Below are 16,934 nucleotides of genomic sequence, written 5' to 3' on the forward strand. Positions count from 1 at the left end.
GCACTCATTCGAGTTCAAAACCAATAAACATACACACAAAATTCCTCAAACCAGCAGAGCACACCCCACAACTGGGTCACTACTTTGTCCCAAGTAATTTCTGACATTTTTATGTTCCCACGTTCATGGCCAAAAAATAAGGAACCAGCTCCATGCACAACTAAGCTGCACTGCATGGCTCACCAGGACACCCTGACAGTTTTAAATCCCCTCAACAGATACAGGGGCTCAATTTCCAGTCAGCACAACTGAACTGAAAATTGAACTGAGAACTGAAAAAGGGAACAGACCAATATGAAAACAGTCAAGGTTTTCCTAAGTGAAAATGATGCCTTAAGTTTTCAGCTTTTATCTGTAAGTTTAAGTGATTTATTGCAATTTTCATCAGTTTAGGAAAAGCCCAAGATGCTCATCAGCTTGTATAGTAGTGAGAATTACAGAATCCTGGAATAATTTGGGTTAGAAATAACCTTTAAGATCATTAAGTCCAATCATCACTGCTGAGCCCACCACTAAATCATGTCCTTAAGTGTCACATCTACACATCTGTTAAATATCTCAGGGGCTGAGGACTCCCCCACTTCCCTGAGCAGCCTGTTCCAGTGTTTGACAACTCTTCCAGTAAAGGAATTTTTCCTAGTATTAAATTTAAACCTTCCCTGAAACAACTGATATCAAATAATCTTCAAAGGTATAGAGATCACTCCTGTTCTGTGAAAAAAAAAAGGTAAAATTTCGAGTTTTGCCTCTGGCCATGATGAAATATTTGAAGAGTTAACAATTTTATTTCATCTAACAAAATAATATCAAGTGGTTGTGTGGTCAGTCAGGACATTCCTAGGCTATAGGGTGACTTTACCACATCAAATCTTATCTTTCCACTGCAGGGCTTTCTTTTTATGTTGTCTTCAGTGATTCTGCATTCCCACTTATTTCAATAACCCAGCTGCTGATGGTGTAAGGCCACAAGATGATGGTGGGAGAGAAACAACTTTTGTTTCATGTTCTCTCAGAAACCTGCTGGAAGAATACAATGGCTCACATTTAAAACAGGGAGATGGGAAATTATTCAGTAACTCTCCTGACAAAGAGAGATTTAGAGACACAGTAGATATTGTGAGAATTTCTTTTGCTTGTTTCTAAAAACCTCTCAGGATTGTCGTCATAATAAACCATTTGAGAAGTTCTTGATTTCAGCACTCAGTACTGAATTTGAAGGTGAAAGTGCTGGTATTTCATGTCTCTGTAGAAAGCAAAGAAAGCTTCTCTCAGCGGCAATGAGACTACAGGGGTTTTTTGAATACAGCCAAGTGCAAAATACAATGAAGAAATATACACTTTATCACAAGGTAGTTACCAGAGTTTAAAATCTCCCATGAAATCATACCTTCTCTGAACACAGAAATATCTGTGACTTTTCAAGAAAATGAAGGGGCTCCAAGAACTGTTGTTCAGGTCCATTCCTGTGTCACACTCTTGACTATGTATCCCTCCCTTCCCTCCTTCTGGCAAACAGCAGAGGAATATTCCCAGTCTGAATACCCTCAGTTATCTGAGCCAAAACCAGCAGCTTTCAGCTAACTTGCAAAGCCAAAAAGGACAGACTATGATGTAGCTGATCTAACAGGACAAAAAGCTGACAGACTCAGCCACAAAGAAAATCTAGTCAGAGCACCACTGCTGCAAAGGACATTGTCTTTCAGAAGCTCCTTACCCTGTTGTCATAGACCTTCTTGAGTGCTTCATAGCGGATGGACCCCTGGAAAATCACCCCTTGGAAGGTGTTGCTTTTATCACTGGCCACGAGCTCCACACAGACCATTTCTCCTTCTCCCACAGTCATGTCACTGAAAACCTGCCAAAGATGCAAGATGAAACACTTTGATGCAAAGCTGTTCAAATCAAAATACCTTCAGATTCCCATGGCTGTCCTTATGCCCAAGGAAGTTTCAATATAAATTGAAAGGGAGCAGAATGTTCCACCCCAGCCTTTCAAAAACAGACTCCAGGCAGTGCACACAGCAAATCACTTGTTGAGATGAGCAGCTCTCACATCAGCCTGTCATGCTTTAGCCCATCATCAACACCAATGCCAAAATCCAGCTTTAAGATCAGATTTCAAACATTAAAGAGAGAGGAAGGTTAAATAAATTAAGATCTAGCAGAAAATAACCCTCAACTGACCCAAAACATTTGATCAAAAGGTACAAGAAAACAGCTAATCAGGACATAAGACTAGAATGGGATAAAACTTCGCTGCTGCAGCAAGGAACTCACCTCCTCAAAACTGTCAATCATGAAGAATATATTGGGGTAGCTGATCTTTGATTCCTCTCCTTTACTGTCCATCGGGTGTTTGCTTGGAGAGGCAAACACTTGCTGAGAAAGATGCAGAAGAAGATGTCACCTCTCAGTTAAATGTGCTTGGGAACAGACACATCAAACACAAGGTAAGTAATTACAAAAGTATTTTACAAGGCAAGTAATTACCTCAGGCTGGCACTGCTCACTTACACTAGAGATGCTGGACATCCTGCAAGCACAGCTGAGCTGGTTTCTGACTAAAGCCAGATTTGCAATAATAGCACTTGAGAAATCCTTTCACATACAAGTAATTAAAACCTCATTAATTCACAGTAAATGTCCCTGTGTGTACCTGACCTCTCACTATACTACAGCAGACCATAGTACTTTTTCACCACCACTTTCAGGTGCTTTTAAGTTGCTGCAATGCGCTGCAAAGTAGAATGCCACAGTGCAAGAAAATTACCACGAAACAGCTGACCCAACACCTTTACTTTAATTTGTTGTTGTTTACTTAGAACCACACTAAGATCAACCTCCCTCAGTAAGGGTAGCGTGGCCGTCCTGGGGTGATTCATAATGTTATTTTATTCCACATCTATCTGCACCCTAAACCTGTTACTGTATCTTTCTGACCTTACAGCTGCAGACCTTGCATGTGGGGAGCTATCACAGGCATTTTTGAAACTGGTGTGGAGGCAGGTTCCATGCCCTTGGCTGTGTAATATTCACTTTGCAGGCTACTGGGTCTTTGTTCAGGCAAACTATTTCCTTCCTGGTTTTCATTCTGTCTTCATTTTGGTTTGGTTTTTTTTTTTTTTTCCTTGTCTAGAGGAGACTGCAGTTAGCAATACTGGGCTGTCTGGGGGCAAATTCCACAGGTGCCCACCTGCAGCAGCCCTCACTCCAGTCCCAGCCATGCCGGGAGAGAAGACTATGGAGAATCTCTCTCTGTGGCAGCTTTAGGTTTGCAACTGTAGCTACTTGTAGGATATGCAATTTGCAACTAGAAACTGTTTCAAAGTTAACTTTGAGAACTCTCCTTGAGGTGACAAAAAAAGTGAGCAAGTTCAGGGGGCTAGGCCATCCTGGGCTATGCCAGGAGAGAAGACTATGGAGAATAGAGAACCTCTCTCTTCCGTGGCAGCTTTGTGTTTGCAACTGTAACTACTTGTAGAAATTGCATTTTGCAACAAGGAACTATTAGAAGTGAACTTTGAGAACTCTCCCTGCAGCGACAAAAAAAGTGAGCAAGTTCAGGAGGCCAGGCCACGCTGTGCCATGCCAGGAGAGAAGACTATGGAGAATCTCTCTCTTTCATGGCAGCTTTAGGTTTGCAACTGTAGCTACTTGTAGAAATTGCATTTTGCAACTAGAAACTATTAGAAGTGAACTTTGAGAACTCTCCCTGCAGTGCCAAAAAAAAGCGAGCGAGTTCGGGAGGCCAGGCCATGTGCTGTGCCATGCCAGGAGAGAAGACTGTGGAGAATCTCTCTCTTTCATGGCAGCTTTAGGTTTGCAACTGTAGCTACTTGTAGAAATTGCATTTTGCAACTAGAAACTATTAGAAGTGAACTTTGAGAACTCTCCCTGCAGTGCCAAAAAAAAGCCATCGAGTTTGGGGGGCCAGGCCATGCTGTGCCAGTGCCCACAGGCCGGTCCTTTCCCTCACCCCACAGCCGGGGGCAGAGCCCACGAGCAGCAGGAGGAAGGCAGGGGTTGTCACTGTCAAAAATAGTTGGAAACTGTTGTGAAATAGTTAATAATTGTTAAGCATGTGCTGTTAAAAAGTCTGGTCTGCTATATTGTAAAGGGGGAGTTAGAAGAAATACGGTATTCAACATACCGTATTGCACCTAAGTAAAGTGCACCACCCCCTCAAGCAAAAAATGAGCCAGCCTGGACAGAACTGTAATGGGCCAATCAAGCACCTTAAACCTTTATAGAAATGAAGGATCCCAACAGAAACCAATCCAAAGGGACAAAAAACAGGATAAAAAGGCGGCAATCCAAGGTGGTGAGACTGTGGAACATCAGGAACATCCCTGCTCAAGAAAGGAAGAAGATCCAGGCCCGGCGCTGCAGCATCCTTGCCCTTCAGGAACGCTCCTGATTGACCCACAGGCCCTCCAAGCTTTAGGCCTTACAACAAAAGCTGAAATCACTTTAGTTCCACGAGTGTGTTCCTGTTTATAACCCCACCATCTTGTCACTTTGTTCCCGGGGACACACGGTCACCTGGGAGGGACCATCTTGGTGTGACGCCATCTTCCCTTTGTCCCTTGGCCTCCTTCAGGCGCCATTTTGGGAACAGGCGTTTCTGGCATTTTGGGTCTCTCTTTGCTCAAAACGGGGTTTTGAGTTATAGCAGTTTGGTATCTAGCTGTTATTTACTTTTTCCCTCTGACTGTTGGCGTCCGTTTCATAAAAAAAATGTTATTTTTTCACTTAAACCTATTAGTATTTCCTTCCTTATTGGGGGAAAGGAATTGGTTGGAACCAAGGGGGAGTTTACTCATTTCAAAGTGCCCACTTACAACAAAAGCTGAAATCACTTTAGTCCCAGGCAATGGGTGGGTGAAATGATTTCTGTTGCACATCCTGGCCAGGACAACATCCTGGCCAGAATAAAGTAATGCTTTGATTCTCTAACACTAAAAAGGTTTTTGAAGAGTTTTTGCTTTTCCCGCAGTTTTGGTGACAAAACCAAGACAATGGCTCACAGGAGGACTTGGTTTCTCATCTGCATCTTCTGCTTCTGTTTCTTTCCCTATCACTATGCTTCCTCTTGCACATTTCTCCCTCCCAAGCCATTCCTGAACTCCTTTAGCGACTTTGTTTGTGACTTTGTTTAAACAGCAGAAAGCTTTAGATTTTATCATTCCAAAAATATTAATGAGTAGATAGGAGGAAGAAGGAATTCATACCAAGCAGATTTCTTTGCTTCCACAATTGTTTACAAGCAAAGCCTTGACTTAAAGAAACCTGTCAAATCTCAGCCCACTGCGAACATGCCAAAAGCTACGGATCTGACCAGGCTGTCAAGCTTGTGACATTCTTGCTACAAACCATTCAACACAAAACATAATTAAGGATATTAGATAATTATGAGAGGGTTGCTTTTCCTTATTTGCACTTATGCAGACTTTATGCACATTGAATAGAGTTAAAAAGAAAGGTTTAAGACCAGAAACATCATTAGAAAGCAATCAGACTCCTCAAAAATGCTACCTACACCAATGCCTATAACAAGGACCTTTTCCAGGCATTCTTGCTCCTCAAACCAGCCAGTGAACAACAAAACACCCTCCCAAATTCATCTCCAGTCAGGCACACCTGAGGAAAATACAGTTTGTGGAGATCTTATTGTCAAGCCAGCAGTTTGCAAAATAAAGTCAGCCTTTTCCATACTGGCTTCATGCCACAGGCACTCACTTGTGTGAGCAGAGTAGATTTGTCATAGGTCTCAAGTAGGACAGCAAATCTTAGGCCATCGACATCTGGCTGCATATGGGCAGGAGAAGACACATTTTCTAAAGCAAGAACCATCAGAGCAGAAATGCAGATCCAAACAAGCTGGATCTTCTTCATTCAAAACCAACAAGCCTCAACAGTGGATGTGACAATGAAATGCCCAACTGCAAACACGCACTTTCACAGCATATGGAATTGCCTTTGCCTCTCTATAGATCAACACAATGATGTTGAAATGTTTCTGGTATGTACTGGCAAGTTTATGTGGAAAAGGGAAGACAACAATTCATAAGCAGTCCCACAGTAGGAGCATCTAGAAAGGAGGAACAAAAAACTTCCTCTTCATTCTAAATACTGCTCACATGCAATAACGGCATATCCCTCATCTTCTTCTTCCTAGTTTTCAAATCTGCAAATAATATTTACATATTTTTCTCAAAAACATTTGCAGAAGTTAACTTGTGGTGAAATTAGGACTGGCCAACAGAGAAAAAAGCAATGAGAAATAACAGGCTTGAATCAGCATGGCAAAGTGGCATCTCAAGAGCCTCTAAAGAAAAAAAATTATGTGTAATCAATGTAAATCACAGAGAAAATAATCAGCATTGCTAGTTCTGTTTGTAGGCAAAGCAAAAGTTCTTTTAAAGTGGTTAAACATAATTAAAAACTCAAGAGCATTGGATTATTTAAGTAAAGCCACACAAGCAGCTGCATGAACTAAGGGAATGGAAAGCCTGGGAGAAAAAGCCATTTAAATGCAACAGGAGCCTTTTAAAAGAAGAATTTCTGCTAGCTAGCATAAGTTGTTGCAAGGTCTACATTGCAAATTGAAATTGAGTGGGGAAGTCTCAGGTTTCTTGTTCTTATCCCCTTTATCCTTGTTATTCAGTCTCTTCCACTACGGGTTAACTACACACAAAAGATAAAAGCCTGTGGAAGGAATGAGCAGTTTAAGAGACCAAAAATCTTGCAAAATAATAAAAAACCAAACTGGTCATCAGTAAATTGCCTGCCATTTAGCAGCTCTACATTAGAAGCTTACCCTGAAGGCTCCTCATATTACAGATCTCATACAACTTCAGGTTTAGTCTCAGACTGGGGAACAGTTGGGCATCATATTCCTTCCTCCCCCTGGCACCTTCCCTCTCTCCCCTAAATCCAGCAGGCAAAGATACACACCCTGAAGCATGCAGGGGTCTTCACAATTCTTTGAGAGGCACTATAAAGGACATTTAGATCTCAAATCTAGATAACTGGCAAGAAATATCACAATACAAAGACTTGAGATGCTTCAGGAGGATGAAACTGCCAGATTACAGCCTGAGAACCACTACCCCAGTTTTGGAGCAGTTTTTCGGATTAGGTAATACGGGATACCAACCTCTGATGCAAAGCAAGAGAAGGGGAAGCTCACCTGAGATTTCTTTTTGTGAATATGAATATCTCCTCCATCAGAGCGTGTGCACACAGCACAGGTCACCACATAATCCAGCTGGAACAGGGCACCAGGCAGAGAAATGAACATTTAGACTTGGGAAAACAAAACATTCATGTGCATGAAGCAGAACACATTCTGACTCCTTTTTTTAGCTGTCTAAAAACTAAGGTATTTTGGTGTTGCCATTTTCTTTACTCTCTTTAGTGTACTGAACCACCTACAATTGTTTTATTATTTTCATAATAAAATGTTATTTTTTCCACTTAAACCTATTAGTATTTCATTCCTTACTGGGGGAAAGGAATTGGTTGGAACCAAGGGGTTTGGAACCAATTGGTTGGAACCTGTGTTTGTTCATTAACTCAGTGACACCAAAATCTCTTGTACAGCTTCTTGTTGAAATGCTCAGCTGATGGGTAAGGAAAGTCCTGCCAATATTGTTTATCACGAGCTTAATTTCAGCTGGGGGAATAAGCAGCACACACACACACCCACACACCCACCCCCACAAACCCCTAAGCACACTTTAGGATAGAAATGGAAAAGATTTCCTCCCTTTGAACAGGAAAAAGAGACACTAATGTACAGCAGTGACATGTTAGAGAGGTCAGAAAACACAAGCACAGCCTTCCACACAACATGAAAATGCTTATAAAGAGCAAGTGCAATAGCTCTAGACAGCAGCTGTAGTAACATCTCTGAATTCTGACTGTGGCAAATGCATCCTGGCTTTATTGAGCATCAAATAAAGGCAAAAACTGCTCTCTGCAGAGAAGTTCTGCAAAGAGACTTCTGGGAGGAAGGAGAGAGAATGAAAACAATTTATTTTCAAGGATGTGTGCCTGAGCCAACAGTTTCCCATTCTGAGATCATAATGAGCAAAACCTTTAAGGGATCTCAAATGATTACAGTAATCAGCTTTCCTGAGCTATAATGTAACACACACAATAACCAACCAACCTATAAGTCAATTAAAGAAACAATTAGTTCTAGCTTCATGTTCCTACCCCCAAATATTTTATCAAAGTTATGTTGTGAAGAACAGTATAATTTATGACACTGCATTTATACTCTTCTCTCTTAGCTGCACCAGTGAACTCTAATGGAAATGCTGCTTATCTAAGTCTCATTCATTCTCAAAAAACATTAAACTGGATGAAGCCTTCCTTTCGCAAAACTTTGTTACAGAGCACAAAACTCTGCCTAGCTTCACTGCATGCAGTTAAAGATTTTTGTAGAAAGCTATTAGGACTCTTGAAAAATAATGAACATCTCAGTTTAGGTTCATTTAGATTCTGAAAGGCCAAAGTGCATAAATAGTGCAAATTAGATAAGCATCCCTGTCACCTTCTGCAGGATGAGGTTCAAGTAGACACTCTCTTCCCAGTCAATGTCAGGGTCTCCCAGGCCAGGAAGCTTCTTAGAATCTCTCCGGTAAACTTCAACTTCAACCTGCTAAGAAAATACCACATCTCTTTGAAAACTATTACTCAGAGGTACCTATTTCCAAACATCAAACTGCAATCAGAAGCTGTACATCATGTAGCTTCCTAGTTTTCTGTCGGGATCAGATTTTGCTGATGATGCAAGGCTTTGTGTGGAAGTGTATTGGGGAAATATTTTTTAAAAGGTTTGTAGACATAGTTCTTCTTTTGGTTTGTTTTTATTTCTTCCAAGGTTCCCATACATGATATTTTATTTGCAATAGAATTACACAAACTAATGACAGTTTCTGCAAAAAACTAAAGATGTGAGCAGATGAAGGAAACAATCTAATTTAGATTCATCTCCAAACAAAGGTAATATTTGCAGTTCTGTGCTTAAAAGCACAGAAACATGACAAGAACAAAATTCCAGAAATATCTTGCGAAACAACAGCCATCCTGTCTCTGAAGGAAAGAAGTGGTGAAAATACAGAAGGCAGGACTGAGCAACGGCAGGGTAAAACCCCAACTCTAAGTAACACCAGGAAAGCAAAACCAAGTGTACAGCAGACACCTTTTCAGTCTCTTCTGTCTCAGTATCCATGGAGCCTTTATTTTAAGCCAAGAAGCAGTTAATCACCTCATAACACTGAAGTTAAAACCTCTCTCTGCAGAAGTCAGCCACTAATTCTTTCTGTTGGTGAAATTCACTCACACATGAACAACTTCTCCCCAGCAACTACAATGCCAGTGCTCAACAACTCTTTCATGGAATGCCTTGCAAGTCTATCACAGATATTGACAGGAAAAAGGCTTTTTTAAACCATTTTTTCCCCTGTGCACCAATTCAGGGTAGGATTCCTTGGTGTACAACCTGTGGGTCAGGGCAGAGTGGATCTCCATGAATCACAGCTCTCCATGGACTGGAGAACATGCTGGATTTCACACAGCTGAGTCCTCCCAGGAACACAAAACTGCCCCAGCCAGGAATCCAGGAGACACTGGGCCTTTTCCAGGTCTGCTGCTAACTCACCTGGCTATGCCTTATCTTTGTGCTTGTTTACCTGGCTCTACATCAGATGTGCCTGCCTGCAAGTATGAAAATAGAAGCAACTATGTAAATACTAACTCTTTATTCCCAGTGAATTCTATATATTTGCTCATTCAAATCAGTGACCCTTCTGGAGCTGAAATCCATGATGCCACCTTTGTATCAAGTTTTCACAGGGTTCCTGAGCTACAGCTGTAAAGGAGAGGGACCTCAGCCAGGGGTACCTCCCACATGCCATGGATATTTCACCATGTTACTTCCTCAAAAACCCCAGTTCAACGACCTTTGGCTGGACAGTACCTGGGAAAATACGTTGCTTTGAGAACTCATTCCAATGATTAATCATCCTCTTGGCTCCAAGTGTGCAACTTCATTTAATTCAGCTGCTTTCCTTTTGCCAGCCTCTGGATCTTGTCATACCAATTTATGTATTTATATATATATACGAAGAAGATCTTGAATACTCAGTTTTGGCTTTTTTTGTTTCGTGCTTGGGCTTTTGGGATTTTTTCTGTCATGTGTTAATCTTTGCTAATCTTTTAAATAAAGCTGACAAAATACTTTTAGGACACCTCTGAGCCTCTCATTAGGCACCACCTCAGAACTTGTGCTCCTTTGCTCCCCATCTCCAGACATGGAGACACTGGTCACTCCTGGCTTCCCTCTCTATACATGTCAACAGCATGATGCAGTTAGGGAAAAAAAAAAAGATTATCTCAGGAGCTGCCTGGACCCTTTGGCACAGGAAAAAAGCATTTTCTCACACTAAGAAACCCCAACAAACAGCATGTCTAATATCCCAGGACTTGTGATTCCTGTGTTTTAACAAGCTGGGAAGCTCCAGACATGCAGAACCCCATTTGGTACCCAGCAGTGCTGCAGAACAGATACTGAACAGAACACAGGCTGGGCTGGCCAGTTGGCCATCAAAATCCATCTGCGCATGCATCTGTTCTCCAGTGACATCCCTGTCTCTGCTAAATGGGAAGGAAATCCAAGGAGCCTGCTATTTTCTGGAGCATGCAGAGAAGCCCTGTGGGAAGGGTGCACTCCCAAGTCCTGTCATGCAGGGAAGCTGATGTTACAGCTGGAATATTTATATCCAAGATAATATCTCAAAGGGGACAACTGTATTCAACAATGCAACAATGTCCTAAAATGAAAAAGAAAGATTCTTTCAGATGTTATATGGAGAAGCTTTCTTAGGATTATGGCTACTGAAATTTTCACTGGTGGTAACTGTAGAGCACAGAGTAAGGAATGGCTTCCAAGACAAAATTCCTATTCCCTTTTTCTGGATACTATCAATTATTCAGAAGTTGCACCTGATCCTCCTGGAACACACTCTGGAGCCCACATAAAGGCAGCATAATGCCCAGTAGCTATGGCAACTCGACACCCACCATAGCTATAAAGCTGAAACAAAGCCCACTGCAATAAAGCAACTGCAAACTGTGCAAGAAGCAAAGTTCAGCTGCAGAAAAACCGCCCATTTTGAAAAATTTGCTTCTGTGTCAACTGCTTGATTTCTGTGCCCACAACCCCTCTGTACAACCAAATGATCACAAACTTTGGGAACTTTTCCTTGTGCTAGTGTCTTGGTTTAGAGAAAAGTTTAGGAGAAGAACACTCTGGAATGAGTGTTTCCACTAACAAAAAAGGGTTGCAACAATCCCTTTCTCCCAGTGAGAGATTAACACTAGCGGATGAAAGGGGAAAAAACCAATTGGTTATTGACAAACAGAGTGCCAATATGGGATGGGAAAAAAGCTCCAATTCAATTGCATATTAATTTCAACACTGAACCCAGACCTTCACATACCTCTAATAAGCAAGTTGACCAGCCTGTAACCCAGAGATCAAATCCACTAAGTGTTCTAATAAACCAGTGGCTTCATGAGGCTTCTGGGGAGCTTCAAGCAGACACTTTTAGCTTTTCCAGGATGCAAGCTTAGCCCAGCAGTGCCCTTCTGTCCCTCAAACCCCCAGTGACTCAGACAGATATGATGCATTTCTGATACTGAATTATTCAGCACATTTCATCAGATAGGAAAACTGGGTCTGGGCTTCTTCCCTTCCCAGTGAAGTTGCCCTCTGTAGCAGAGAGCAGAGCATCTTCTTGGCTGCCACATTTCAGTGCCATTCATATTAAAATCACATCTGATTCTGGCTTTCTTGTCACCCTGTTTGACTGCTTAAGAAGGGTTCTTCAGAGACTGGGAGCAATATAAAGCAATTCATTAAAAATGCCTTTGCAGCCCACACTCCTTCCTAAGTCTGGAATTTTGTGACTGTGATACTGTGAAAGAATTTCAGCTGCACTTGCTCACACATTTAGACAATCAAAGTGGCAGAAGAAAGCACAGAGATTTCGGGCAAGGGGAACTGCAAAAGAAAGGTCTTTACACTGAAGATACTGAGCTCCTTACAAAAAAAAAAAGAAAAAAAATCAGAGTATCAATCTGATAAGGCCAGGGTTCCTTTTTCATGTTTCAAAATGAAAGCATTGTGTGGATGTTGAACTCTGCAGGAGCCAGAGCAAAACCTCTGCAAGTTCAGCACAATGGAACAACTGAGGCACAACAGCTGATTCTGTATCAACTTGGATGTGTTGGAATAATTGTTCCCTCATACTACCCATGAACAAGGAGAAATCTATTCAGCAAAAGAGATTCAATTTTGGCCACTTGTTTTCTCTTCAGCATTTGGGTGGTGGCAGGGGACTGCCATGAAGTACAGCACAGGGCTCTTCTGGAGACATTCTGTTTGCTTGCAGTGTTGAAAAAGACCTTAACACTAGAACAGAACCAGCAATGAAAGATTCTTAAAACTTGTATTTTTATTAGATGCTGAGTTCAGGTTGTTGAATCTTCCAGGCAGGCAGACATTGACAGTAACTTACAGATTCAGTTAGGAAAATCCTGTGATTTTCTGTGCAAGCCATGTGCCTGAAGTAATTTGAGTTTGGAAACTGACTGGTCACACCACAAGTCATATTTGTTGAGTCACAGGTCCAGATGCACATAACATACACACCATGGCTCTGTTCAGTTCTATCTCTGAAGCTGCAGTCTCAACACCAATAGTTTAAGCTTTTTGGAGACTTAACAGGCCTAGTGACTATCCTGTGCATTTGGTAGCAACTCTACTCCTCCACATTCATAGGATGCTGAAGAAAATAGGAACTACTCCAATATCCAGGCAAGCTCAGAACATATGCCCAGGGTATCTTACATTTATCTTTTTTATTGCTTTGCTCTATAGATATGGCACCTTTTCAGGTGACAAGGCACAGTGAAAGGCAGAATACAACTTGCTGGTCTATCACTGAAGTTTTTTCTTTCTTCCCCAGCTGTCTGTGTAACACTGTATACTTGCATCTTTTGGATTTTCAGGAGAAAGCAAAGCTGCTCTCTACAGAAAGATTAGAAAACTCAATCTTGACCTAACACCATTTTAAAATCATAATCCTAAGTCCAACCATGTTAACCTTTCAAACCTGAAATGTCCAAGACCCTTTGGAAGTGAGGATCAGGGCTTACATTTTCCAATAGGTCACATCAGCTGGCATGAGAGGCAGCAGCAAAGCTGGTTTTGAGTCTTGACTTAATAAAGGGCGACAAGTCAAAGGGATTCCACTTTACAAAACCCTGCTAAATTCCTTAACCTTGTGAAAAGCTACACTACACAGTGCCTTGGTCTGCAAAGAACCCGATACAAGACACCAAGAGAAGATGTATCTTCAAAACTTGGCAAGAAAAACATGCAAGAGTGTTACTGTGACATGCCAAGGAAAGACAGAATTAAATGTACTTCTCTGGGATCCAAGAGTTTGTGTAGTGGATATAGCTCAGAATTCAATATGGAAGTTCTGCCCTGGCATTCACATATTAGGAGCTTAATTGCTGTTTCACCCATCTATGCTCAGTTTAGAAATTGGTGGGAAGGAAAAGAGAAGCAAATGGAAAGTCACTTAGACCAGGCAGAGTGCAAAGCAGATAATTTAAAAGGCCTTTTAAAGTAAAATTTATGTTGGTAGAGAAGTTTACCATCAGCACCTACTGGACATAGCAAATGGTACAATTTATTACTTCAAGCTGTTGTGACTCATCCAAAGCCCTTCTCATTCAGTTTTAAAACTGAGCAGAACATCTCATCTCAATCCTATCAGGTTTTTTCTGCTTATCCTCTGTTACACTTCAATTTAAAACCAAATGTTATTGCCAACACTCTTCCAGCTCCAGTAAGCACAGAAAAACCCAAATCCACAAGCAGGAGCTACTTTTAATCAGACAGTTCAGGCACCAAAGCCTGGGAACCACTGGATTCATTGACCCTTGTTCCCCACTGACACACACCATCACACCAGGGCATGGAAATGACACAAACAAACACCACCATTGTCAGCATTCAGACAAACAGCATGTCCCCACTCAGCCCCTTTTGTCATTCTCATCAGTATGATGATTGCTATCCTCCAAGCTGCACAGATCTTATTTTCATTAAGAAAAACTAATGTTCTGGGCTGACATGGCATCGAGTCACCTCTGCCAGAATTCTTCAGCCAAAACCTGCAGCAGCCAGCTAAGCACAGAGCAATATGTAGTGGTGTTGGTGGAAGAACTACAATGACCTTGCTTCACTGTACACCCAGACTACAAAGTCATCCTCAATGTGGTCCATGAAGGAATCATCACCAGACCATTTGACTCAGCCTGGCATAAAGCAGGAGCCAACAGCACAGATCCAGTTCTGGTCCTAAATGTCCCCAAACAACTCTGAGCTCTTCACTTGCCTTTTCAGTCTACCCCTGGAAAGCTAAATGAGAGCACAGCTTGGTGGGTGGCAGGGAGGCTTGCACTTCTAGCCAGCTCCTACAGATATCAGTCTCCATCTCCCTCCCCTTTAACAGTACGACTTTGGCATCATTTTTCAAGGAAGAATGTCCAAAACTACAAAGTAAATTAAAAACCCATGGAGTCATAATTTGGCGTGTAGGAGTAGTTGTCTCACTGCACTGGGCAGGCTCAAAAATCAGACAAAAGAGGAGTTGGAACTACAAAGCAGTCAAGTGAAATCTAACAGGAGGACAGCTGAACAAGTGCCAATGAATCACCAACTATGAAGTTTCACAAAGCAATTGAAGTACTTGAAAGTCACAGGAAAGGTTCAATTCTCAGAAGCCATGCAAAATAGAGCCAGCCACAGGAGAGTTACAAAATGCTGTGTGTGCTATAAAAGCCCACTCCCCATCCCTGCTATCACTGCACACGATTCACTAACGCTGATTTTGTGGTAACCACCACTTATACAACCTCCTCACAAATAAAAATTATTTATGATGCTTTTAAAAAAAGCTTAAATAATGCTCTGAGAGAGCAGAAACAAGGGTTTATGTCACTGTCACCTGTCCACAAGAGCTTCAGACACTTTAGGCTAATGAATTAGTTAGATTGATCAGTGGTCTGTGAATGGATTTAAGCAATGAGGCTGTCTCTGAGATTCACTTTCCTTGTTGAGAGGACAAGAGGTTAAACAACCCATGCTTTTACCAGGCTGAATAAAGCCACAATATCATTTGATGTGAAACAGGGATGCTTTTATAGTCACTGAAACAACCATCAGGATGGAAGTTTTCCCCACAAGTCATAAAGCTCCAAATACACTAGCTGAAGACTAAACCACTGACTTGACAGAGAAAGAACCATATTTTTCCATCTTCTCCTTAGTGGTTGTCATGATGTAAGTTGGAGAGCCAGGGAGAAGAGAGAAGATAATTCTGTCCTTTTTCTCTATCTTCATCAAAAGTGTGGGAAAACCTTCTGGAATCTTTTTCTCAAGGGAGCTGACAACTGTGACTCTTTACACCAGCACATATGAACCCAGAGAACTCTTACAGCTGGTTGCAAACACTTTCACAGACACCATGCACAAATACCTGTGATTCAACAACAGTGTCAATTTTTTACACATGTCAGGAAATGAATCCCAGTCTTTTCCTCCTCCATTTATCTTCCTACATCCACCAAACTTAATTCCCAATAAAACCATCCTACCTCTTGCTTCTGTTTCCCCCAGCTAAGATGAAAACTGCCATGGAATGCTAAGAAGTTTCTCAGATCTCTCATGGGAAAATACCTGTGCAGCAGCACTAGGACACCTGACTGTGCTTGCAAGGAACAATAGTTCTTTATGAGTTCTTTACATTGTCTTAAATGTAAAGACTCTGAGAGTACAGGAGTTTCTCTGCTGTTTGTCACTGTTGTATCCCAGCACCAGGAGGCTGCTTGTGTTCTGCTACTGAGTACACCCAACAGATGTTCATTCCTAATACTCTGGTAATCTCAGCCAGTTTTCTTCTAGAAATAGCAGTGTGACCATCTCTCTTCTCCTTTTTTTCCTGTCTTCCTACAGACTTGTGCTTTGAGTTTATAAAGTATCATCACTGAGAAGCGAAACAAAAGTCAGCTTTCCAAAAAGGCAGGCAAGATTTCTGATTTTCTCAAGTCCATAACAGAGCACCTCACTTACCCTGCTGCTGATGTTACAGAATCACAGAATTGTTAGGGTTGGAAGAGACCTGTGGAGATCATCCAGTCCAGCCCCCCTGCCAAGGCAGCGTCCCCTGGCATTCACAACCTTAACCATGTATTTCCTCATGGACCGATTTTGTATAACATCTTGTGGTGAGCAGAGCTGGAAATTCCTCATCCTCGCTTTGCAATTCTTCAGATGCGTCAGGTACCCCACAACACCACCAAACCCCATGCTACCTTAGGCTTCCCAAGTTAAAACACATTGTTACTCACCTTTTTCCCCTCTGTGCTCTCCCCAGTGACATAGGACAGCTTCCGACGGACGTAGAAGAGCATGTCATCCTGCCGGGGGGCCCACTTCTCCATGAAATAGGTTGAAAACATCCAAGTCCAGAACACAATACGGTCATCTTTGAAACACCCTAGGAGGCACAGAAGAAAGGAGATATGAGAGCTGTGAATGAGGGTGTCACTTCAGCTTGTGCTTAACACGACACCAGAACTGTAGTTCAAAGTGCTTCTGTGGTGCACATGACAGTAAAAGATTTTAAAATCACAAAATTCAGGGAGCTAGAAAGAAAGTTAGGCTTAGTAGGCCCTGGGAAAATGTTAAAGGTAGGCCCTGGGAAAATGTTAGGCCTTGTATTTGCTAGACCATGTGAAATGCACCTGTGTAGTCAGTATATGATAAATGATATAATTGTTAG

General features: G+C 41.8%; 1 protein-coding gene across 1 annotated transcript in view; it reads right to left on the reverse strand.

Annotated features, from left to right (window-relative positions):
• Window positions 1–16,652, reverse strand: part of KIAA0930 (KIAA0930 ortholog) — a 29,303-nt gene extending 12,651 nt beyond the window's left edge. Inside the window, exons 1-5 of the mRNA XM_005421033.3 lie at window positions 16,501–16,652; window positions 8,564–8,671; window positions 7,193–7,270; window positions 2,278–2,379; window positions 1,715–1,855 (exon numbers count right to left, since the gene is read on the reverse strand). Coding sequence (XP_005421090.1) covers window positions 1,715–1,855; window positions 2,278–2,379; window positions 7,193–7,270; window positions 8,564–8,671; window positions 16,501–16,611 — 540 coding nt within the window. The 5' untranslated portion in view covers window positions 16,612–16,652. The remainder of the gene's footprint in view (window positions 1–1,714; window positions 1,856–2,277; window positions 2,380–7,192; window positions 7,271–8,563; window positions 8,672–16,500) is intronic.
• Window positions 16,653–16,934: the final 282 nt, after the last annotated feature.

The sequence above is a fragment of the Geospiza fortis genome, unplaced genomic scaffold, assembly GCF_000277835.1.
Source record: "Geospiza fortis unplaced genomic scaffold, GeoFor_1.0 scaffold10, whole genome shotgun sequence".
Taxonomy (NCBI): Eukaryota; Metazoa; Chordata; class Aves; order Passeriformes; family Thraupidae; genus Geospiza; species Geospiza fortis.